This window comes from Aythya fuligula, chromosome 7 (assembly GCF_009819795.1).
Source record: "Aythya fuligula isolate bAytFul2 chromosome 7, bAytFul2.pri, whole genome shotgun sequence".
NCBI lineage: Eukaryota > Metazoa > Chordata > Aves > Anseriformes > Anatidae > Aythya > Aythya fuligula.
The window spans coordinates 5,220,757-5,245,641 of NC_045565.1; the positions used below are offsets into that span (position 1 = coordinate 5,220,757).

The 24,885-nt window shown below is 51.8% G+C and overlaps 1 protein-coding gene across 1 annotated transcript in view; it reads right to left on the bottom strand.

Moving 5' to 3' along the window:
- CDH23 (cadherin related 23) overlaps positions 1–23,510 on the bottom strand; it is a 124,647-nt gene extending 101,137 nt beyond the window's left edge. The window contains exons 1-3 of the mRNA XM_032191119.1: positions 23,489–23,510; positions 18,577–18,648; positions 16,928–17,005 (exon numbers count right to left, since the gene is read on the bottom strand). Of these exons, the coding sequence (XP_032047010.1) occupies positions 16,928–17,005; positions 18,577–18,648; positions 23,489–23,510 (172 nt within the window). The remainder of the gene's footprint in view (positions 1–16,927; positions 17,006–18,576; positions 18,649–23,488) is intronic.
- Between the last annotated feature and the right edge of the window lie 1,375 nt (positions 23,511–24,885).

Genomic DNA, 24,885 nt, shown 5'->3' on the forward strand with positions numbered 1-24,885 from the left:
GCTCCAGCTTGCTGATGGCCCAGCTGCTCTGCTCCCTGAATACTTCAGGGGAATAAATGGATGCAGCTGCCCTGATCCCAAGCATCGCTGGACAACTTGCTCCAGCATGGTTTTGTATGCAGGTCAAAGTGACCCCAAAATGCTCCAGAGAAAATTCAGGAGTCCTGCTGCCTGGCTTCATCCAGAAGGGGATGGTGCCAGTGGTCAGGTTTTTGTCTGCAGGCTTCAGATCCATAAGCAAACTGGCCTTGGACTGCCACCGTAACTCTCTGAGGTTTCAAAACCTGCACCGAGTGATGGATTCTGCCTCATTGTAATGGAGATGCGGCAAAATCCCTCCTGATTTATCTCTCAAGTTGAGTTAGCACCTCTCAGTCTCCAAGGCATGGCCTCAGTAAGAGCAAAACTAGCAGGCTGGGCCAGGACATTGACACCCAAAAAGACCAATTTTAGAATCACAGAATCATTAAGGTTGGAAAAAACCCCCAAGATCGCCTGGCCCAACCATCCCCCTACTACCAATAGGTTGCGTTCCCCATTCCTCTCGCCCCCTGAAAAGCAAATAAAACCTTTCAGAGACCCAGGACAAACCAGGAGCTGGTTGGAAGACTCCACCATGGTAACAGTCTGGGTATATTCAAGACATTCAAGCTCTCAGCCCCTCAAATCCACCTTCCCCCAGCTCCCTGGGGATGGCGACAACTCCCCGATCCTACCCGGAGCTCTTCCCCACACACCTCCCTCCCAAATGCCACGGAGAAGGTGGGGAGAGACTTGGCAGGCAGCGCCTGGGTATCCGAGGCACAAGCTTATCTGCCTCCCCGCCACAGCACCGCAGCAAATTGCTTGTTGATAAATGAGGCTATTTAGGAGCGGGTGATGCCAGCGTTAGGGTTATTAATGACGCCGACGCGCGGAGACATTTGAGAGCGGCCCCATGTCCCATTGTCCTCGCTCGCATGAGTAATGGGGCACTTCAGCAGTGGGGCTTCAAACCCAGCTAGGGCTGTGCAACAACAGAAACCAAGTAGGACAGAGGGGAAATGGATGGGGCACGCTGGACCGACGACTCTCACATACCGATAACACCAAGCTCTGGTTGGGCAGAGCTCCAGGCTTCAGCTGATGTCAGGTCTGGAGCATTCCCCCTTCCCAATCACCAAAAAACTCTTCCACTCACCCCAGGCAGCCACAGCACAACCCACAGCATCCCATTCTCCCATCCTACCCCACAAACCCACCCAAATGACACGCCAAAGACAAGTCCCAGCTGCCCGAACCCGAGGAAGCAACACGTGGCACGCCACGGAGCACGGCGAGGGTGATATTTGCTGAAACCTGGGAGGCTTGCACAGGGCCACGGCCTCACTTTGCACGTCACAGATGCCTAAACGTGGCCAGGAGAGCAATCAGTGGGAAATATAGAGGCTGTTTGGTGCAAGAGGAAACCTCGGAGCAGAGCTCTGCAGTCGCTGGCGGGAGCGCAAGGCAGAGCGCACAAGCACACAGCTGTAAATTTGTTTCCGAGTTAATATACCCACGAGTGTTTTTTCTTTTCCTATGAAGGCACACTCTTCTGCAAACAAACATCTGGAGATCGCCACTACAGCTGGACAATTATCCCCAGTGAGTAGAGCATTCAATTAATTTAGCCTTTCTCATTTGCGAGTCATCTGCAAGTAGGCTGAGATTTGCAGGAATTTATTTGTTATTTGGATATACTCAGCGAATGGCTTATTAAAAACATATTTCAGGCAAAAGGATCTCTTGCTAAGTGCTCCTACGACTGCTGGCAACTGCCTGCTCGTGGCACGCACGCGGTCACCGCGGTCACAGGGGAGCGCTGCGTGTCGTGATGGAGAGCTCCGCGCCGCCAGCAACAGCTTCCCGGGGCTCTGCGGAAGCACCTGCACGAAAACACAGCCTCCTGCAAGCACCGAGCACACAGCCTGCCCGAATTTCCCTAAAAAACGCAGCACAACTTGCACAGAAGTGGTCACGAACAGACTGAGAGCAGAGGCGAACACCCAAATTAAATGACTTTGCGCGAAAACATCTCTCGGTAGCTCCCACAACATCTTGCGAGCATCCACGTGGCTCCTTTTTCCCTGTGCTTTGTCTCAGAGCTCCAGGGAACACTTGTTACAGGAATTTCATCACACCAGCGAGAGAAAATGGGTGAGAAAAAAAGTACCAAAGGGCCCTTTCTGAGCTTGCTGTAATCCCTTGGGTACGCAGCAAGCCCAGGCTCTACCCGGCCCGTTTACCACTGACACCATAGCTTGTGCAGCACGTGTGACATGCCTGAAAACAAATAATCTTAAAAGATCAAAATAATCCTAAAAGATTGAAATAATCCTAAAAGATCAGCTCCCCTTCGAAGGGGACTTTTGGCAGCCCAGCTCCCGGTGAGCCAGGGCAGGGCTGCACAGGGTGCTCCCCCCCCTTGCCTGGTGGCCAACACGGTCCGTGCTCCGAAAAGGCTCCACTAGTCACATGGAAAACCCAAAATTTGTAAATCCAAACAGAAGACAAAGGCCTGTGCTAAATCCCAGCTGCCGGGCTGTTTGAAGGCAAGAAGGAAGCAATCACTGAGGTTTCACAGGCTGTTCTAAAAGTGGAAATCCATGTAGAGAAGTGATCCAATAAGTCACAGTTTTAGGCTTTTTTCTTTCGATTGCTCCAAGGAAAGACTTTCAAGGCTGCTCTTTCCCCTGAAGCCCTAATGAGGGAGAAATGGGTACTGACCACCGAATTTAGCAGCTGCTTGCACACGTCTGAGAGGAAGAGCCAAGCCCCAGCCACCTCTGCCCTGACATCCATGTCATGTTTGTTGGGTATTTCTGCAGGCGTTGGTGCACCGGGGATGCTGCAGCACAAGGCACATCGCCCCAGGTGCTGCCCATCTCCATCATAAGCTGTGCCTAAAAACCCCAAAGAAAAACCCCAACTAGACTCAGGCCACCGAGCCAAGCACACTACAGGCACATACAGGACTTCATGCTGTGGTGGTGAGCATTTTCATCCCACCAGCAAGCAGTACACCTCTCTTCCTCCTTCCCACTAAAGACCAACACTCCTCTTCCTCCTCCTTTTGGTTGCACTTTGCTCCAGCCCTCACCCCTGCGAGGATGTAGAGAGGACCCTGGCCTATGCAGCTCCTAAAATTTAGGCTGCAATTACATCTGCCATTATTAAAGAGTGCTAATAAGCCTTATTAACCAACAGCGAGTGAGAACAGAATAAGGAGAGGATTTTCCTAGGACCCAAAGTGCAAGAAATTCATAACTTGCTTAATACCTGTACCAATAAGAGATGCTCATGCAGAGTCTATTTTAAAATCAACTTCCTTCCATAAAAAAAGAGACATTTTCAGAATTATTCATGAAGATGGTTGTATAAAAAACAACCCACAGATAAATAAAACAATGCCAGTGGTTGCAGCAGCATCGTCCTGCAGTGGGCAGCAGCTGGCTGCAAGTTCCTGGAGGGCACGGGGTGATTTGGGGTGTAATGGTGAGGCCAGGGAGCGAGAAGAGAGGGCACTGGGGATGAAACCCCAAAGCCCAGGGCATAGGGTTTGGGATCCCATAGGTCTCACCATGTTCCAGACCTGAACCCCTTCACCCCCAGTTTTCAAAAGCAAACCAAGTGGGTAAAGCCCTTGCACAAAGCATTTCCACCTCCCTTGCACATGATATAATTTCAGTCTGCTCAGATTTTGGGATGCCCAGGTGTGCTCCCAGCCCGGGGGGTTCTCCTGTCTGTCCCTTGTACCCCAAACCAGAAGCCTGCAGCTTCCCCCAGCCTCCCCCTCCGCAGCACCACCTCCCCGCCGTGCCTCGGGGATGACTGATGAGTTCGGCGCCTTGTTTTTGAGCAACTCACGTGGCTCGCCAGCATGCAGGATGACAGACCTTGGGAACCTGGGCATTAATACCGGAGATTTATAGGCAAATCTGTCACGGATGGGGAAGCTTTTTGCCCAAGAACTCTGCCTGAAGGTCGCTTTTCCTGGGCACCTAGTGCAGAGAAAGTTTCTCAGCCACCTTGGCCCCCAGCAAAGGGCACGCAGGCGAGCAGGGGAGGGGTAGATGCCAGCAGAGCCCCAGCTGCAGCCTCACACCTAGCAAAAAGTGGCTTCGGGAGCCCCTTCACCCCAAACCCTAAATCCTCAATAGGTTGGGCTTTGCATTTCTGCATGCACACACATTCACCCATCGTCTGACCCAGCATCGTGCGCCTCACCCCCTCATGTTCAGCTGGGACGAGAGGTTTGCACATAATGCCCAATCTCCCCAAGCTTTTCCCTCTCTCTTTTCCTCCCTCAGCAGGATCAGGGAGTTTGATGCATGAGGCTACATCCTCCTGTGCACAAATACCACCGAGGAGTTCACGGCTGCCGGCGCTCGCTTATATTTCACTGTCACCACCACACTATTATTTCTGCTTGGTGACTGGTGCTGCAGCTCTAACAGGTGCTGTAGAAATTGGGGTAAACCTTGAAAATACAACTTCATCCTGCATGTTAGAAAAACCCCATGTATTTGTCATCCCAAGGCAGCCGAGTCATGCTGTGTAAGCTCTCTGCCATGGGCTCTCCCCCTAGGATTTCCCAGGTGTTCCTCTAGTACGGCTGATATACTAGGGAGCTAGTCTGGCTGCTCAGAGCAGGGTCCAGCTGTGGAGCAATTAATTCATGTTCGTTACCCACAGCACACAGCCCTGTCACTGCAGCTACCAAGGCTGGGCACGGTAGGAGGTGGCAAGGAGGGGGGGAGCCATTTGCCTGCTTAATTTGTGCCAATATTTGGCCATACAACAAAGGCCCCGTCAGGTAGCTTGGCCACCAGGATGACACCACCAAGGACCAGGCCACCAGGCCACCTCCTGTTCTATTTCTTACTCTTCCTCCTTTTTGACTGGGTACCAATTTTGCAGAGCACCAGCTTTAACAAAATCCAAGATGCTCTCCTTGAGAATGTCACCAGGAGAGGCTGTTCTCCCCACATCACTTCTCCATGCGAGCTCCTAGGGCATGCCCAGGAGCCAAACCCCTTCCCCATGGCCTCAGCATCCTCCTGGTGGGAAAGCTGCCTCGGATGAGGCATCATACAGCTCTCATCTCCCCCTAAAGCATGCACCAGCCTGTCCCTTTGCTGGCACAATGGATCTATCCAGACAAAGGAGACTTCTCAGGCTTAGTCAGGGCAACGCGAATAAATCCCATGAATCATTTATTCAGTTGATTTTGGCTGTCTCTGACTGTGCAGAAGCAGACCACAAGTTTCTCCAGCGTATTCTTATTTAAAACAATAATCTCTGTGGATAATTCGTCGTCTCCAACTTGTTTAGGAAGCAGTGGATTATAAAACCCGAGCCACTTTGGAAGGACACAGTTTTCCTGTTTAAAGGACTAACAGGAGTAACTCCAGCTTATTTTTTGCCTTTTATTAGTACCATTTGGCAACGTTTGTGGCACTACCCACAGCCCTTGAGGGCAGCGTGTATGGACCACACAAGCTGCCAGCCAGAAGAAGCAGCCCTACAAACCTGCCCGTGCCTTGCCACACTCGTCCAGCTCATCACAAACTCAGAGATCCACCCCAAAAAGAAAAGGGCCTCTTCAAAGCACAGAGGAGCCAGATTTGCAGCCCCTGCTCCCAGCGCCTGACCCCCTCCTCTCCTTCGTTACGGATGAGGTAAATTAGCTGTGACACTCATTAGCTGCAGCTCCTAATTAGGGAAAATTAATATTGGTTTTGATAGAAGTGCTGGCTGAAGCTCTCCCAGGCAAAGGCACTCCTGACCTTGCTGTCCTGCTCAGCAGCCAGTTACCTGGCACAAAGCACTTCTTGTGGGGCCGGCGGGCTGCAGCCACCTCCTGCCCCAGCATCACTCGAGGGAGCAATCTGGGGAAAAGCCCTTGATTTTCAGAGGAGTTTGAATGGTTAATGGGGCTGCCACCCTCTATCCAGGTTTTAGGACCACAATAATCTCTCTGGAGCAGCATCTGCCATCCCTGCCTGCCTGCAGCTCTTCCTCCTCCCTTTGGGGAGGCGATCCCAGACCCTCCTAACCCAGAAAAATTGCCCAGGCTTACTGGAGGGCTCACCTGCCACCAGTTCTGCTCCCAGTTCAAAACAATAATGCAATACAAAGACAACAAGCGTTTAAAAAAAGAAATAGGAGCAGCACCCCTTGACCTCGTCCCTGCTCTCAGAGCCTGGACCTCCAAAGGTGGCTCACTGACACAACAGAGCTAAACAGGAGCAAAACACTTGCTATCAAAGTTACACGTAAAAAAAACACTGTATTATTCACATATTAATAACAATAAAGATGTCAGGCTGTCAGATAAGAAGTTAATCTCGTTCAGAGCCCAATTAAAGATGCCATTACCCAACCACCTGGGGCTGCTTTGGCTTTTACAGCGTGGTGGGTTTAGGGATAACAGGGGCAGGACAGGCAGGGACAAGCCTCTCGCCCAGCCCGCCCCTCACAACCATTTGTGCCATTTTGCAACCAAAATCCACCCCGGAGCATCCCCCTCCTCTGCCCCTTCCAGAGGATTCTTGCAGAATTTAGAGGATTCTGCAAATTTTTATGGTTTCTGCTGGAGCATCCTTCCCCAGTGCGACGATACCTGCCGGGGAACTTTATTTTTCTTGCTGTCGTCTATGCAAAGCCCTAATTTATGACTATTTCCACAACTCCACCGAAGCACTTGTGTAACGGCTGCTGTGCTCCCCACAACCCATCCCTCCCAGCCCCGTACCTAACGGGCCTGCAGACAGCATCCCAGCGACTGCAACAGGTTTCTGTGCTTCCCCACGTGGAAAAGCATCATCTCTCGCCTAAACATGCTCAATGTTGAATACAAACAGGCATCCTGGGCTGAAATGAGGGTACAGGGCACTTGCAAAGGGCTCATACTACCAGCTCCCTACTTTTCCATCCTGTTGAGCTGAGTTTTACGCTAATGTTTTAGTCTTTTACACCAAAATATCATTTTATCTGGTAGGATGTGTTTAATTTGATGCGGCGGTCAGATGGGAAAAGGAGCACTTCCTGAGTCAGGCTGCCTATCCGCAGTGCTGGTGGTTTTATATTCTTCTGCCATCTCTATTTCTTCCCCTCTGTTTCCCAAAATCATTAGTAACAAACATTAATCTCTGCCTGCGAGCACGCTCCTCGCTTCTCCCCTCACTCCGGATTGTTTGTTATTCTCCCTAGGACCCTCTGCATTTCTAAGCCTCTTCCCCCAGCCTATTTGTAATTTAACCATTTAAAACTGAGCAGCAGAGTACGAAACGAAGCCACACTGCTGTTAGTGTAAGGGCACTGAGCTCTGTGGGATGAGCTCCCTCCTCGAGCCTAATATTCACTTAAAAAAAATAAAGAGATTCCTCCGTGCTCAGGTAGAAAAGGAGGAACCCAGGACTGCATCGCCCCCTGAATTGGACAACCTGCACGATACAACGCGGGAGGCTCACCCGAGCAGGAACTTGACAAATCAATGCAGATGAATGGAATAAAATTGAGTTACTAACCATTAAATGTCAAGTGTTTGAAATCTTTCCCCCTTGCGTAAAGGGCAATACTAATAAATCTTTAAGAGAGGGAACGCGGCGCGCATTCACTCCTTTGACCACCACTGCAAATTGAGCAGATGTTTTCATTGAATCGTCCAACAATGCCGTCTCGATCTTTTTTTTTCCCCCGAGTGGTTACAGTTAATTCAAAAGCCATCAGCGCGCAGGAGCGCTTTGACAGGAGGAACCAATTTATTAACTCCCGCTGCCAATCAAGCGCATTAATCCAGCCGGCGCGGAGAGGTGCATTAGCACCAGGCTGTGATAACGTGGTTTAAAAACCACAACGTCAAGGTGACCACCCCAAAAATCCTGCACATCCCCCCCAAATCAGCAAAATGCAACAAAACTGAGATACAACCCATCTCTGACACAGCCAACGCAGCCGAGGTGGCACTGGGGAGGCTGTAATGATGCATGCGTTGGCACGAGCTGCTTTACACAAATAGGATTTTGCCCTGAGAAGGGTTAAATATCCCTAATAACACCCACCAGGCTGGGGGCAGCTTTCTGCACAGATGCTTCCCAACAGCGAGGCTTTCATCCCGCAATCTCAGCGCACGGCACGCGCATGTGCTCCACAACGGCTCGCTTCTACCTGCTTATTTTTATTTTTTTCCCCTGGAATGAGGAATAGCTAGCTGAATTTTCACATGTTAATTGCTTAAAACAATTTTGAGGCAGGTGGATTTGCCCATTTGTTTTTACAGAACCGACCACCAGGAAGCAACAATAGGAATGCAGAGGTGATGGGGAATAACGAATACTTTTATTTAAAAAAAAAAAAAAGTACTATTTCCATGGTGACCAGGTATGGAAAGTTTAATTAAAGGTTAATTTTTCACAAGTCTAGAAGCCTGAAACTGCTGCAAAAAGAGCAACTGTGGCTCTTGTGGAGTACCTTTCTCAGCAGCATGGGCACCCCTGGGAAGCGCCTCGAGCTGTTTCCCACCTTGCCTGGCTGGCTCAGGAGCTGGATGCTGCCTCCGTGCTATTTCATTGACAAACTCACGATGGTGCAAACTGCTGGATGCCAGCCCGTCTCCAAGCCATCCCTTCCCAGCAGCTGCCACTTCACTGCAGCGCCAGGCTGGGAGCAGCCTTTTCTTTTTTAAACTCGCACAGCCCAAATATACCAAGCTCCCAATCTGGTATGCGTAGGCCTGGTTATTGCTTCTTCTCATCATAGCTTTTTCTTTCCTTTTTTTTTTTTTTTTTTAGTTTTTTAGTTTTTTAGTTTTTATTTTGTTGTTGTTCTAAAAGGCCCTACTGATAGGCTCAGAGGGAAAAAACAGCTCACTTTCCCCAAAACTCCTCACCAAAAATAACCACTTTCTGTGCAGGTATGCATTTCCCTATAGCACTGGGCTCCAGGTGGCCCTTAGGACATCCTGACCTCCAAGAGAGCTAAGTAACCTCCTGATCTGAGCACACACATGCATCCACACTTATTCTGTATAGCTCCTTATATTTTTTTAAAGCTCTCCTGTGCCACAGGACATACTGAAGCCTCAGAGGGCCAGGACCAAGGTGGTGGGGCTCAGCGTGCCAAATGCACATGAGAGCAAAGCAGTAAAAGGAGAAAAGAAGCTGCAGCCTCTCTATTGCTGCTCTAAATGTACAACAACAGCCAGCACACTCTGAGATTCAACTGCTCGGCTGTGCCTACAGAGGAAACTGAGGGTATTTACCAAAATCCTTCCTTTTACACAGGGTGCAGAGTCACAAGGAGGTGGCACCTGCATGGCGCTTCCTTGGGTTGACCTCTTTGCCCATGCCTTGTCTCCTCACTTTCTCCTCCTATTCTCCAGGTTTGGTGGAAAAAAGTGACCTGCTGGCTGGATGCCATGATCTGGGAGGTCTTTTTGGATCCAGACTACTCAGTGTTTCTGCCCCACCTTCTCCCCCTCCGTCACCCATAGCTTGCTCGCCCAGCAAAAAGCCAGCCCATGAACAAAGCCCCTACAGACAGCCCGGTGCAGGTAACTTGGATTAAAGCCACCAAAGTCACCTCATACATAAAAATGAACTTAGGCCTCATTACCATAAGCACACATCTTTCTGTTTCTTTTAAAAGGGGTTTGCCAGCATGCAGGAGCTCGCAGGCGAACGTGAGGGGTGGCGAGATCAGAGCTGCAAACAGTTTGATGAAGTTACCTAAAGCAAGGTTAACGAGTCCACACTGCAAACATACTTTGCCTTCTCTCCCTCTTCCCCATTTTAAACGTAAGCATTAATTAGCAAAGCAAATATGAAGATTTAAGTGATTGATGAAGTGATTAATTTAATGAAGGGGCTCTTTTTTTTTTTTTCTTAAGGTTCCTGGTGTTGGGAATAACTAATTCCAGAGCCTAAAGTTTTCATTTCTGGTGCCTTATTTGCTAAAGCTCAAACGGTTTCGTCGATGGGCCTTCTCACAACAAACAGCAGCAGAAGGGCTCGTTAGGAGAAGAGAAATCCCTTTTAATCAGGCTTTGTGAAATATTCCTCAAATATTTGTTGTTCGTTAGGGTCGTTACAAGCCCGGCCCTTCGCAGAGCACTTATCGGCTCTGACCCAAGAAGATTGCAAATCCAATTTTAGACAGTAAATAGTCAGCAGAGGGTAATATTGCTTTCAATTAATACTGGAGATGAAGGTGATGTTCTTACAGCTCGCGTTTCCAAAGGAGAACAGTCACTCGCAGCCGTGCCCGTAATGAACCTTGCGAAAACAGACTTTGTATTCAAAAAATACCTCAATCTCCCTCACAGCCAGAGGCCAGCATATTCATCTCGAATTATCCCTTCGGAAAAGGCCAAATCACTTCTGCGAGCTGCACGCGGGCAGGCACGCGCTCCCCTGCGGGGCTGATGGTGGGCACCCGGGGCTGCTCCCAGCAAGCGCACAGCTCTGCCTGGAGATCCCAAGGGCATCATCCACCCTACCTTGGACCCCCCGGCTGGATTTATCCCCAGACCTCCAGCTAAAAGCAGCCGGCAGAAAGCACGTTGAGGAGCCGAGGGTCTGCCTGCGCTTGCCAAGCCCCTTTTTCTTACCAGGTAAACAGCAACGACACAACCCCACTGCTTCTTACCTCTCTATAAGCTTTGCCCCTGCATTGGTAGCACAGTGTGCAGGATGGGATGCTTGCCACATGGTCCCCAAACTGCGCAGCGAGCCAAAAAACATCCCCCACCATGCCCTACCCCCTTGTGCTGTGCGCTCAGCCCCCACCTGGGGGTTACTGACAAGCAGCGGCAGGTTTTTACCATCAACTCAAGCTGATTTGAGCAAAAAGATGGCTCCAGCCCTATTTCTCCACCCTATGCCTTATATACCCTGCCCCCCTTGCAGCTGCCCCCCAGCAGGGGCTGTTGTAGCTGCGCTGGGGGAGGTCCTGGGGCTGCTGGGCTCTCACTTGCACCTCCCCTCCTTGCCTTTTGGGAAGGCTGCTGGCTTTTCTTTGGAGCATTTGTGGAGCCCTTTCAGCACTTAAGGCAGCAGCAAAGTAATGCAAAAATAAATAAATAAATAAATAAATATGTAAAAGCAGGGACAGTTTTCCTGCTAGCTCAGCGTGGGGAAACAGCTTGGCACAGCCGGGGCTGCAGAGGAGAGCTGCAAGGCACGGCCAGAGCTGAACACTGCTCTGGAAGGAGCACAGCTGAAGGGAAGGCAGGTGGCATCCTCAGCAAGACCGTGCATGGGTCCCCTTCCCCAAAATGCCACCCTTTTTCATCAAACAGCCCTACCTTGGTGGGCTCCTGCTCTCCCCACCCCTCTAGGAGCTGCCACAAGGCTTTGGAGCTGTGGCACACCTCCTGCACTCCCAAGTAGCACCTCATTCAGGCCACAAGCCTTCATGGCTTTTAACCCCACGGTGCATGCACACAAAGTGAATTTTCTCTTTTTTATTATTGGCACCTGGTAGCTGAGCAGGAGGGGCACGACAGCACACCCCATGCAACCTCCCCAAAAGCCACATGCCCTGCTCGTGGCTCCATCCCGCGGGGCTCAGAGGCTCTTTACGCAGTCAGGATGTCAAAACCAGAGCGCCACAGCTCCTGTCCTTCCAGCTCTGCACCAGGGAAGTGCCACCACGTCCCCAGCAGATGCCTCCAGCTGCGGGATCAAAGCAGCAGGCAGGGCTTAGATAACCCTATCTCCAGCAGCAGCTTGAGTGGCCCGGCACCCCCGGGGACCTCACCCGGGTGCCAAAGCATCTGCCTGCTCAGGACCTGCGCTGAAAGGATGCCACGGAAGAGATGATTGCCTTGGAAACTGCAGCCAAGTGCAACGGGGAATCCAGGCAATCAGAGGGATACATCTATCGGAGGGACACGTCGCCTCCGAGCCACACTCACCACTGGGCCACCGCGCTTGCCGGACAGCAAATCCCTCTTCCTAGCCCCTTGGAAAGCAACCCTCAGTCCCAAAAGGCTCCGAGTGTCCACCACAGCTCCTTTTGATGAGCTTGCTGGAGAAACAGCCGCATGCTTCAGAGCCCAGTGTGGATTTTCCCAGAAAGCCAGCTTTTCTCCCCAATTCCCTTCGAGAGGAGAGAGCAGCATGCTCGGTGCTGCCTGCCCTGGGCGGGCTCCAGCTCTCAGAAGTCAGGGCCTGGGTTGCTCCCTGCAGAAATTCAGGCCACGCCATCACAATCCTCCTGGCCAAAGCTCTCCTTCCTGGCTGCACTGACATTCCTGCAGTGGCAGTGCAAGTTCCCAAACGAGACTGATTTTTTCCCCCAAGCATCCCCACCCTGTTCCCGAAGCAGGAGCTATTTGCAGCGTGTTTACCAGCTCAGCAGAAGTTCCATGCAGCAAATGGGGACAGAGGCAAGCTGTAATACCTCCCGTCAGTCACCTGCTCGGAAAGCACAGCACCTGCCCTCGGGAGAGGCAGCAGGGCCAGAAGCAGAGCATGTGTCCTCAGCCCAGGAGAGGATGCAGCCGGCTTTGGGGCTGAGCATCCCACCAGGTGCTGGAAGCCTCCTGCTAATAATGCTCAGAGGAGAGGATCCCAGCAGGCTGGAGGGGCCAAGAGCTGAGAGCCCCAGCTGCAAGCACTCTCCTACCCAGAAATAACGTGAAATAAAACAGCAGCAGCCCAGGCTGGAGTCCCCAGGGGAGCCCAGCCTTCCTCCTGCTGGGCATCCCACGTGCCCTGAGCACCTCTCCTGGCATCTCCCCGTGCTCACGTTGCCTGGGGGCGGCCAAGACCTGCAACAAAATCCTGGTGGGTTTCCCTTCCATCCCTCATCACCTGACCCCAGCAAGACCTACAGAAGATGCAGGTCCTCCAAGTTCACTCCCGTCTCCTAGTTTGAGACCAGGTTGTCCCCGTGATGCTTTGACAAAGGGAAAGTGGGATTGTGCTCATCCAAACGGCCTTTGTCACGCAGTTTGCCGGGTGCTGAGGCATGAAAGCTTTCACAGAAACTCAGGTGAATCCAAGAGGGGTGGTTGTGAGGCTGCTTACAGACCCAATATCTTCATTTTCTGAATCCTGTCCTGCATATAGCAAACCCATTTTCTGGGTAATTAGACCCCAGTTGCTGCATTTCACTAATATAGCATTGTTTTAGGAAGGTGGGACCCCAAATAGAAGGAGCTGAGCCCCCACAGCTTTGTTTCTCCCACTGCCCACCTCAGGGCAAGCTTTAGGAGCAGCACCAGGGGCAGCCAAGGGTGCCCATCCTCCCCTCCTCATATCCCTCGGGGCAAAACACAGCTCCTGCCACAAGAAATTTAGGTACTGAATACCCCGAATTCAGCCCCAAAACATTCTCACACCTTTGTGCATCTTCAGGAGCAGAAGCACCACTTGAAGCCTGGGCTGAAGCTCCCCACCTCAGTCCCCACCTCAAGCTTTCCCCCAGGGATAGCAGCAAATACAGCCCCCCCCCAGGGCTATAAAAGCCCCAGCAAAGGTTTGCCACGCTGATCCACACCTCCTGAGGAACCCCTTCCTACAGTAACACCACCTCCTCGTGATGCTGACGAAGAGCATCCCCTCGCCAGACCTCTGGCACTCCACCGGCGTCGATATCCACGCTGCTCTCCATTACCCACCTCTAAAAGGTGTGGGATTAAATGAAATGGCCCTTGGAATGATTTTGCTTAAGGCAGTCAGTAGCACAATAAAGACAGACAGTCCCTCTCCTGGAAGCTCGCTCTCCCAGGGCTGTTAACCAGCTATTACTTTGGGTGGAAAACACCTCGATTTGGCTACCCGCAGCTGGCGCGGGCTCTCCTGGTGCCCCTTTTCCTCTGATGCATTGGTCCAAATAGCAGGGGAGAGTCAAAAAAAACAGCACACCTCTCCCTTTATCCCCAAATTCCCATCATCCGTGATGTCCCCAGCATCCACACAACATGTTTGTGCCCCAAGCATCCCTTCATCACCCTTCCTCCTCCTGCCCTCCTGCTCTCCCATCCCTGTTCAGTGTCTCTCACCCTCCTCCCGCTCACGTTCCAGATTCCCCCCGCTCCCCCTCCGCCTGTGTGTGTGTTTCATTACTTCTGGGTGAACTAGCTGACTAGAGGGTCAGTCCACCTGAAAATTGCTCTCCCTGGACCTAAATGAAACAGATGGGCATTGATGATGTTTTCAGAGGAATTAATCAGCCCGGGCTGGCGGCAGCGCCAGCAGCTCCGTAGTCCCGATCTCGCCTAATGAATTCCGAGCTCTCCGTCTTAATAGCTCCTGACAAGACTAATTTACTCCTGTAAGTGATTAGAGGGGGAATGATCTCTTAATTGTTGCTTAAGATTCCTCTAGGCATCGCACACAGCGTGCGGGGATGCTCGTTTGGTGCTAGGTGTGCCCGAGCCCAGCCACAGGGAGGCAGGGAGAGGGCTGGAAGGAGGCACCCGGAGCTGGCTCAGCACCAAGGGGCCTCACTCCGCACAAGGATGGCTGAGCCCTCCCTCCTGCTACTGACACCAGCACCCGGTGCACCAAGCACTGGGGATGCTGCAGGAGGGTACCAGGACCTGAGGGGGAGCTTCAGACCTTGCTTGGCACATTGCAATCACTTTTTTTAAATTATATTTTTCTGTAATTTCACTTTTAAGACTTCAAGAATCCACATTATTTCTCGAATAAAGGTGTCATGCATGGTTCTGCTACTCACACCCCAGCTGGGACACGAGAAGGGTGCTGCCAGATGATGCTTTTCCAGAGTTAACACGCCTAACTCTGACAGCATCGACCAGCAGCAGAGAAAACCAACAACAGCAGCACCGAAAAAGAAAACACAAATGTTGTTTGTCAACAGTTTCAAGGCTGACATTTCCCTCCGGTGCATCTGGGAACCAAATCCCAGAGCGCCAATATTCTTAAGAGTGAATTTCATTTCTGTACAACATCATACAAAGTTTAGGGGAAAAAAATAAAATCAAGCCCCAAAGTAATTCCAGGAACGATTTTATTCACACAATATCTCAACTGAGAAGTAGACTGTCAGAAACCTTTCCCCATTTTCCACCAAAATAGAAGTTCAGTCCAATTCCCATAAGGTATTTCAAGCTCAAGTACTTCAAGAGCTGTGTGCTTGGTCAGGAAGCATTTCCATTAAGCTGTTTCCAGCTAGTTCTCACTCCTACATCTGCACAGCTGCTTTCTTCCCAGGGACTTCCTCTGGGGCAAATTCAGCACTAAGTGTATTTGCTGAGGATGCTGGCAATCAGGGAGCACACGGGGAAGGAAAGGAGCCAGGTAGGAAATGACCGCTATGGGATGGCAGTAGAGGGGCTTGAGAAATAACACAGGCAGGGGGAAAAAAATAAAATTAAAAAAAAATCAGAAAATATTCCCACTGCATTCCTTCCTGTCTTTGCATTGCTCATAGCTTGCTTCCTGCAGTAACGTGAGTAAAGTCACCCAAGCAGCAGCTCTGAGTGGTGTTTGGCATTGCAAATAAACCCGAGCATCGCTGCAGGACCGAGCTCTCCAGAAAGGCTGCGGCTGCTCCAACAGACCTTTCCCTCAAGATGCTCCTCACACGGACCTCAGCAGCCAGGAGCATCTCTCCAAAACCAGGCAGCAAGACTCCAGACCCTGCCTACTCGCTCAGACACCATCCCAAACCCTGCAAAAGCTGCAATCGGGGGGAAGCTCGAGACAAGACAAAAACCTCTTGGCGTTGCTGGATGTGATGGTTGAGCTGAACAAGCATTAGAGGAGACTCCTCCAGCCCCCGAGAGCGCTGGTGACAGTATGGGCACAGCACGAGCAGTCTGCTGAGGCTGCCACGCAACTGCACGGCCAGAGAAAGCAGGAGGTGGAGGTGGAAGCACACGAGAAGGGGCCTCCATCACCTCCTGGCCGCCCTCCGCTGCTGCTCACGAGGGCTCACAATCGATTCCTCCAGCATTAAAAGCCAGTCATGAGCCCTGATTGAAGAGCACAAGTTTAATGGACTGAGAGCCTGGAAAGAGGCCGAGAACGACCAGGTCGATTTCTGCATTTACTACAAACCAATCACCAGCTAAATAAAGAAATAAAAATAAGCTACACCTGTCAATCAGAAGAAAACCAAGATTTATTATTATTTTTTTTTGCATCCAAGGGCACCAACACACACATAGACGTGCACCACGACCCTGCACACACTCCCAGGTCCCTGGCAGTGTATTCCAGCAGCTGCACGCTCAGGTATTTGCAGGACGAAAGGGAAAGCAGGTGCTGGGAGCAGGGCAGCATCTCAGCACCAGCCTGAGCACGTGGAGAATGGACCCAAGGCGGGGGCACTGATCTGTCCCTGGTGGTCACCACCTACTGCAGGGCCACCATGAGCTGTCCCAAAGGGACAAATGCACTAGGGCTGTCTTCCCTCCCCTCCAAAAGCTCTCCCAGCACACTCAGTTATGACCTGTTTCTGGAGATCCTGCTCCCATCCCTGCGCCCTGGGTGCATCAGGAGCCCGCTGCCACCCAGGACCAAGCTGCAGCAGCAGGGTAACAGCCCCAGGCCGACTGGGAAAACACCAAAACACCTCTCCCCACAGCACACGGGGTAATTCACCCAGCAACTAACAGCCACAAAAGGAATAAATCAGCTTAATCTTCCCACCTGCAGAGTATTTCAAAAGACACTGCACTGAGCATGGAGAAGGCCAAACCAAAAGCTCTCCATGGCAAGCATGTGCCCTCTTCCCATCCCACTTGGGCAGCCAGAAAGGACAAGCCACAACTTCAGCCACCAGTCTGAACCCACAGGCCAAAAGAGCCCCAAACCATCACGTTGAATTGCTGTTTTTTTTTTTATTATTATTATTATTTATTTTTAAAAGCCTTGCCCAGCGTGGGGTTGGCAGGCCCATCCCACCGGCACACAGCACTTACCCACAGGGGTGTCCTCGTTGATCAGCAGGTAGGTGTCGAAGAAGTAGTTTATGAAGTAGGGCAGCCGGTTGCCCCAGCCTGGGAAGAGGACAAAAATCAGATTTTTTTTAGTGGCCTTGCAAGGGCAGAAGAAGCTCAGGGCAGAGAGGGGGATCAGGCACCGCTGGCTGCAGGGATGGTGAGGGCTGCCCCCAGACCAACCCCAAACCCGGCTGCAGAAGGGCAGGGATGGCTCCTACAGAAGCCACGACCTTTCTTTTTTCAGCATTTTCCTTGGCAGGGTGGAGGCAGAGGGGGACCGAGAGCATCAATTATTGTTTTAGCGCGTGATTAATACCTTGCTTTGCTCCCACGGCTGAGAGCCTTTTGCCTTGTCAGCCATCCCTGCAAAGCCTCGCGCGTCTCCCTCCCTCCTCCCGCAGCACAATCGCCTTTCCCTCTAATTGCCTCCTTTCACCTCTAATAACCAGGCTCGCTTATTTCTGCTCCCTTTTTCAGGCAGCTGGAGGAGTGGGAGCGCAGCCCCCATGCCATCACCTCGTTAGGGACAGGTAGAAAGGGGCTAGAGGAGGTCTCAGCTCAAATCTCCTGTGCCTGGTTGGGTTATTTGGAGCTAATGGCATCTCGGGAGGCTTTGGAGCTTGCTTGGACCTGCTGGCCATCACAGGGCCAGCAGCTTCTGACGGGGCCAGGTGGCACCAAGCAGCCCTTCCCATAGGGTTCTGCACACTGCTGGGCTTCAAAACACATTTCTTAATGTTAGTAGTATACCAAAAATAAGTTAAATCTTCCAAATGCAGCCACATCGGGCAGCAGGACGCATTTAAAAGGCTGGTGTCCGAGCACAGGGGAGCTGTATGCTGGAGCATGGCACTCAAGAGAGGCAGGAGCTCGCAAGGAAGAGCAAGGCTGTCACCTCCCACCCCAGGGGACACCAGCAGGCTCCAAGGGATCACCACCAAGGCAGGCTTAGGGGATAACACCCGAGGTGGTTTCACAACCTGGTGGCACGTCTGTGACACCAGGAGGCTCTTGTCCCGACATACACTTGTCCCAGAGGTGGCCAGGCTCAGCCCTGGGGTCCCCTGCCAGAAACACAGGCACCAAAGAGGGAGAGCATCCACCACAGCCCTGTCTCTGCATGCCCTGCGCTCTCCTGCGAGCTGGCACTTGCTCCAGCTGGAATTGCAGGAGAGCTTGAGCAGCTCGAAGAGGAGTTATTTCCCACACGGCATATATTACAGCGCCGTTCAGGTAATCATTTTGCTGTTGAAAGCACAGGGAGAGTCCTGCCACGTGTTACAGTAATACCTCTGCTGTTAAACAGCTAACGAGCCTCCGGCTTCCATCCTCGCCTTTTGTCTGCTCCCTCCGACTGCCTGCAGGTTTTAGGTGCATGAGGTGACCAAACACCGTGCCTGCCACCACATCCACCACCAGATGTGACCCCTTGAGCCCACACCTGGAAGTTGCCAAGGTTTTCCCACTCTGATACACCAGGAGCATCTGCTGGAGCCGCCAGCACATCCTGCTCCTCCTCCTCCTCTTCCATCCCACCTGCCCTCCTCCAGAAGGGTCTGCCCAAAAAAGCAGCCAGTGCACGGCCTGGATGCCAAGCAGGACAGGTACCAGCCACAAGTCCTACTTACCCAGAGGGACCAGCTCCAGGGCTAGGAGGCACAGCAGAAGGTTGCTGGCAGCAGCGGGACGCCTCATGGTTCCTGCCAAAGGAGAAACTCAACGTTAATTTCGGACACCATGGATATTGCCTCTCCTACCCAAAGTGGGCTGGGGGACGCAGTCCTGCCCCAGCTGGCCCATTAGACACATGGACATTTTGCCAAAGCTCAGATTTTCTGCAGGACGCTTCACCGAGGAACCTCAAAGCACATCAGGGAAGCCAAGGAGCTGAACAGTTGCACCTCCACGACTCGCTCGGTTCCTTCCCATTCCCTCTGCCCACAGCCACAGCTCCAGAGCGGGGTTTGCTGACGCCCTGAAGGGCCACCACCGCTTTTTTACCCTTCTCTGCAGTCCCAACCATGGGCACTAAATCAAAGCAGGATTAACCCAGCCAGAGGACCCTACACCTACTCTCAGCCAGACCCTGAGCATGTTTTATGCTCACCTCCAAAGCACGTTCACCCATCCCCTGCAGGGGATAAGCCACGGGGATATAAAGCAGCCTCCTCGCCCTGCCGGGGAGCCCCCAGCCCAGCCCCAGCACTGCAGGAAGGGGCGGATGCTCCTCCAGGAGCCTCGGAGTAATAGCTACGTGTATTTTATTTTTACTGATAGATGTGTCAGAGAAGACAGTTCATAACAACTCTGTCACCGTTTCCGCAGAAAAGGCCTTAAATTCTAATTTCTTCAGCTATTTTACAGTGGGAGAGACTCCAGGAGGAGAAGGGATGCACGCAGGTAGGAATAACAGCAGGGTGCATTTTGGGGGCACCGTAAGGGAATTCAGCATGAGTCTGGGAAGATATCTGGGGTCAGCACTACTTAACTTTTAGGATCAGTGTGCTGAACTCCCCCCAAAAACTTGAAGGTCCACAACACAGGCAGGGCAGGAGAATTCAAGCTGTCACCCCCAATATGTGCCCAAACTATGCATGCTCAAAGCACCGAGCCCCTTTGCACTGTGTAGGACAGGAATGCCACCGAGGAAAGCACTAACTTTCTCCTAAAGCAGCGCCTCTATAAGCCCAAGTGAGCGGAAACATTATTTCCCAGCTTCACAGACCACGATTAAAAAGCAACAGGGCAGTGGAAAAACAATTTGTGTGATGCAGAAATAAAGGCGGCTGACAGCATCCCTTTCGAGTGTCATGATAAATCTAAATATTGTATATTCCGAGTCAGTCACTTCATTATGTAAGTAATTGCCTGAAATGTCATTTTGATTTTTGTCTGTCTTCATTAACAGTGCAGCTCTTCACTGGCTCTCGGAGACGGTTCACTCGAATATTGCAAATTTAGGAGCGGGATTGAGAAGTCTCGGGGGAGAACTTTAGAATTGTGACTAAGAGCATATTAAATTGCACCTTGTGCCTGGAAGAGGCTCTTTGTAGGGAGCCTTCGGAGCAGCACGCAGCATAATAATGTCCCTGGGCAAGTTGTCTCCAGGAACTTAACCATGGTCTCCTGGCTGCCAAGGCGCTAACGTCGAACCAGAGACTTCCCAACCGGTCCCCGAGGCACGGGAGGCAGCAGACAACGCCGTATTAAACAGTGATGGATGTGAGTCGGAGGAACCTCTACAGCTCCACAGATGGCTGCTTTAGGAGTTGGGGGCTTGGAGGTTTAGGAAGCAGCTCCAGACCAGCAGAGCTTTTTAATCCCACCCGTCCCAGATGCCTCCTTCGCTGGGAAATGCCACAGTTAGGGGTGCGGCGATGCTGCGCAAATGGCACCCACCACATTTAGGAGTGAAGTTATCATGTATAAATTGCAGGGAGCACTAAGCACAGGACACCACCATGGTTTTCCTGCATGCTGGCTCATGGACAGACCAAATAATTGATGAAATCACGGAATAATCTCGGTTGGAACAGACCTCGAGGGTCACCAAACCCAACCACCAGCCCGACACCCACACATCTCACCTCATCACTCCCTACCGAGGCCCCCACGGGGTGTTGGAAGCTGCTACTCCTTCGGCTCTGGAGGTGTGCAGCTCCAAGACAGACCCCACAGAAGGTCCCCATACCAATAACACATCCATCAGGAGGATCCCACCTGCCTGGCTAGGAGGAGCAGCCACCAACCCCTGCACACTCTGCTCCGAACAGAGCTGGCAGCCACGCACCCAGAGCCCGCCAGCATCTCCCCTCCAAGAAATACGGACGGGAGCAGAGCTGTGCCGGGGCTGTGCATCACTCCCGGGGTGCTCGAGCATCGCCTTCCAGGCTGTGCACCTGTACCAGTTATTTTTACACACGCTGCTGGGGGGCTTGCATAGCAGAGCTGTTTGCACGCACACAAAACACCCGTAATTGCCTCCATCGGAGCAGCAGCGGCTGCGCCACGCTGCCAGAGATGCTCTCGCATTCAAGCCGCTGGTGCTCCCAAGCAGCCCCCAGCCCCTTTTCCCCCCCACCTGGTCCCCTCTCCCCCAGCCATCGCCGCAATATCCACGCCTCGAATTTATCACGGCAGCCTCCCCGTTAGCTCCGTGCTGTTCCAGGAGCATAAAGGAGAAATGAGAGTGTAAATCAAAGCGCCTCCCCCATGGCTTTTTCATGCAAGGAAAAAAGGTACACAGGTTCTCTGCTCCTTCCCCAAAAGCATCTTCTCTGGGGACACTGAACAAACAACTGCTCTGCCCCATGGCTGGTCCCCAAAAATCAGCATTCAGCGCTGCCTACCAACAGCATCTGCTCCTAGATGGACTCAATCCCCCCCCCCCCCCGAGATGCTCTATGAATCCCATCACACACAGGGCACTGAGCCGTGAGGGTCACCACCAAACACATATGGGAGAATCCCCTCCTAAAACCCACTGCAGAGCCAAGGTGGTGCTGATGGGGGCTCCCCACAGACCCCAAGCCCTCCACCCCAATCCACTACCACACATCCCAGCCTCTCCATCCTGTCATTCCCCCGGCCACAAGCACTGCCGAGAATTCACTTCTTCATTTAATTCCTTATGACTCCTTAGCTAGGTCTCCGCAATAACTAGAATTCAAAAGGTGGGGGGAAAAAAAAAGTTAAATTTTTTTCCCCCTCCATGTATTGGCATGAGCAATACACAAATCATAATTCCTAAAAATAACAAATTGCAGAACAGGGTAATCAGAAGTAAATTGATATTGATAAATAAGCTTTTCTTCCACGCAGTAGGTGGTTTATTTTAATCTAATGAGTTTTATATTTTCTGAGCTTTCAGATTCCATGATGAAGAGCCGTCTGCGCTAGAATTACGAAGCACTCTGAAATATTGTAATTTTATGGCTCATTTTGTCAGGACTCTTGAAAATGAGATTTGTTCCCAGTGAAAAAACTTGCCCTTTTTTATTCTATTCCCTGCGGCGAGGGGAAAAATTCCCCCGTTAAATAAACACGGGCCAGCACCTCGGCAGGGAGGGTGTGTGCCCAGGGAGCACTGCCGCACCTGGGGATAGGGACTCGGGATGCTGCCTGCTTTCCTCTCAATGCCCAGAGAAAAGCTTCCCACATTTACACCAGCTCAATCCTCTCCCGAAACAACGAAAGGAGTTGAAATGTTGGGAGCTGCCAGAATTTTATTTTTTTTTTGATAGGAAATGAGCATTATCTGCAAGACAGTGTGGGCTTATCGGATAACCAAAGGCTCCGGTCCAAAAGAAAACATCCCATTTGAGCAGAAACGTCTGGACTTCAGTCCGGGCAAGAAAACTTTGTCCCACTTGGAAGGGAAATGAGCTCTCCAAGAGCCATAAAGCAAACCCAATAACCCCATGGCCCTGTACAGGCAGCAGGCTTCAGCTGCGGTAGCCCTACAGAAAGCCATCTAGGAACAGAGTTGTGGGGCTGAGCATCAGTCGTACCTGGCAATATCAATATCAGGCAACATCCAATCACCCTGGGGTCTTTGGGAAGGGGACACATCCCCTGCTGCAGCATCCTTCCTCCATGAAGGCACCATTTGTCTTGGGTCAATGGAAAATGCCCGAATTTTATTTATTTTATTTTTGTCTAGGGCAGCTCCGAGCCTGCAGCTCCAGTTGCTACGATGCCTGGGGTGACTAGCAACCATTTTCCATCACAAAACCTCTCCCAGGCAGGAGCAGCCCAAAAGCAGGAGGTAAGGAGACCAAGCCACCGGGCTCCCCAACAAGGAGCCGAGGTGGTGGAGATGGAGCCACCAAGAAGCAGATAGTGCCAGTGTGGAAAGGGGAAGTGGAAAAAACAGCCAAAAACAGAGCTTGGCAGAGACAGAAGAGCTACTTAGGGGAAAAAATTATAAGCCCTTAGCCTCAAATGGTGCCACACCAGACCCTGAAAGCAGGAGGAGCAGGATGAAAATTGAAGGTGTCCAGCACCCCTGGAGCTGCTCTGACAAGGGGCAGCTCAGCACCCGTTTGTCCAAGCCTTTGCAAGACCCCAGCCACAGCTGAGCACCCTTTAAGGTGCCCAGTCCCTGTCCTGCATGCCCTCCTCAGAGCTGTAGCTCCCCAGGCACCAGCAGCCCCTGATTGCCACCAGGAAACCCATTTCCCTGGTGATTATAGACCCCCAAAGGGCACCTTTCTCCCCCAAAGGGTATGCAGGTGATGCAATGGCTGGAGTGGGGCAAAGCAATTCAGATTCAGGATGGAAGAAGCCTTGCTGAGAGCCATGGGACCACAAAACACTGGAAGCCAGGCAAAAATGCCGTTCCAGCCCCTGGAGATCACCAAGCCCTGGGTAATATTCCAGATATCTGCAAGACTTGGATGAGCCTCGTGGAAAAGCACTGGGACTCCCCAGCTCAGCTGCACAGCCCACAAGCTGAAATAGGATCCTGTAGCAGCGCGAGCACAAAAGCATGAATCTTAAATATTTGTAGGTCTCGGGCCACAAAGGTCCCAAACTAACCCTTGTCCTCCTGCAGCGTCATTGAGGATGTTACCAGAGGAAGCAGGATGCTGTAGGGAGAGGAGTTCTAGGACACACACTTTCAACTACTTGTGCTCAGACCCCAAGCAAGTCTGAAAACAAATCTCCAGAAAAATTTGGAGAGAGCACAGCCCGTGCCCAAATACTCCTGCAGAGCAGGGCTGCAAGCAGCTGGGATGCTTCCCACCCTAATGAGAGGCCACTGCCCATCAGCAACTCAGTCCCACAGCCTCATTTACAAAGAACCAGTGCTCGAGACCAGCTGTGCCAAATATTTCAGAAACACGATAAATTCAGCCCTTTTGAGACATCCTCACCGCCCTGGCTGCTCTGGGGGAAGTTCTCCCTCATTCTCTTGTCCCCATCAAGGTGGCAGGGAAGCTGCCAGACCTCAGGCTGGGCACCAGTTGGGAGCAGCAGAAGCCATTCCTGGTGCTACCACCCCTTTATTTTTGGGTACAGCCCCTGAGGGACATGCAGCCTCTCCCTGAGCTTCGCCTAGGTGCCCTTCCCAGGTCCAGGCTGGCTCCGCAGCTCTTGCTTCTTGAGAGCATTGTTTCTCTCACTTACCACCAAAAAAAAAAGTGAGAACATCAATTTTTACAGTTGCCCATAAAGGGAATGTTTTACAACTCACTCCTAAAGCACCACATCGTGCTCTGATGACACGCTCTTGACTCCGTGCCGCAAAGCGCACGGCGTGCCCTCCAAAACCAGAGCTGGGGAGGGAGGGGGTGGCAAAGCAGAAAAAAATCTGATTGCAAAGGGATTTCCTCCCCAGGGGAAGGGGGAGAGGAAACATTCAAACTCCCTCCCTCATCACCCGCCTGGATTTTGACAAAAGCAGCTTTCCCATGGGGTTGGCACACGGAATAAAGCGTGCTCCAGCCCCTGCACCGACCTGTGCACGATGCGCTGGGGACATCGTGGGCACCCCCACACCTGCCCTGCCACCAGGAGGGCTTTGGGGACCTCACAGCACAGCAAAACACAAGCAAACGACACCAAAAAGGCACCAGCATGGAAAACTTCCCATTCCAGGATAACACCCCACCAAAAAATAAAAAATAAATAAATAAAAGAGGCAGCTCAGGGAGGTGGTAGTGGTTGGCACAAGGGTGCTGGCAGCACCATTGTGGGTTTTTTTTTTTGGCAGGTCTTTACTACCAGCACCACAGATTTTTGTATTTGTCCAATTAAGCACCAACAACAAAGCCCCATACCTGTATTTTTAACTGTGACTGGGCACAGACTCTTATTTACCCCCCTGGAGCATCCCCAACCTTCGGCATTGGATCGAAACAAGAGGGTCGGTGCTGGGCTGATCAAACCAAGGAAAAGCTGTCCCTGCCTCACAACCTGAGCCCTCATACTGA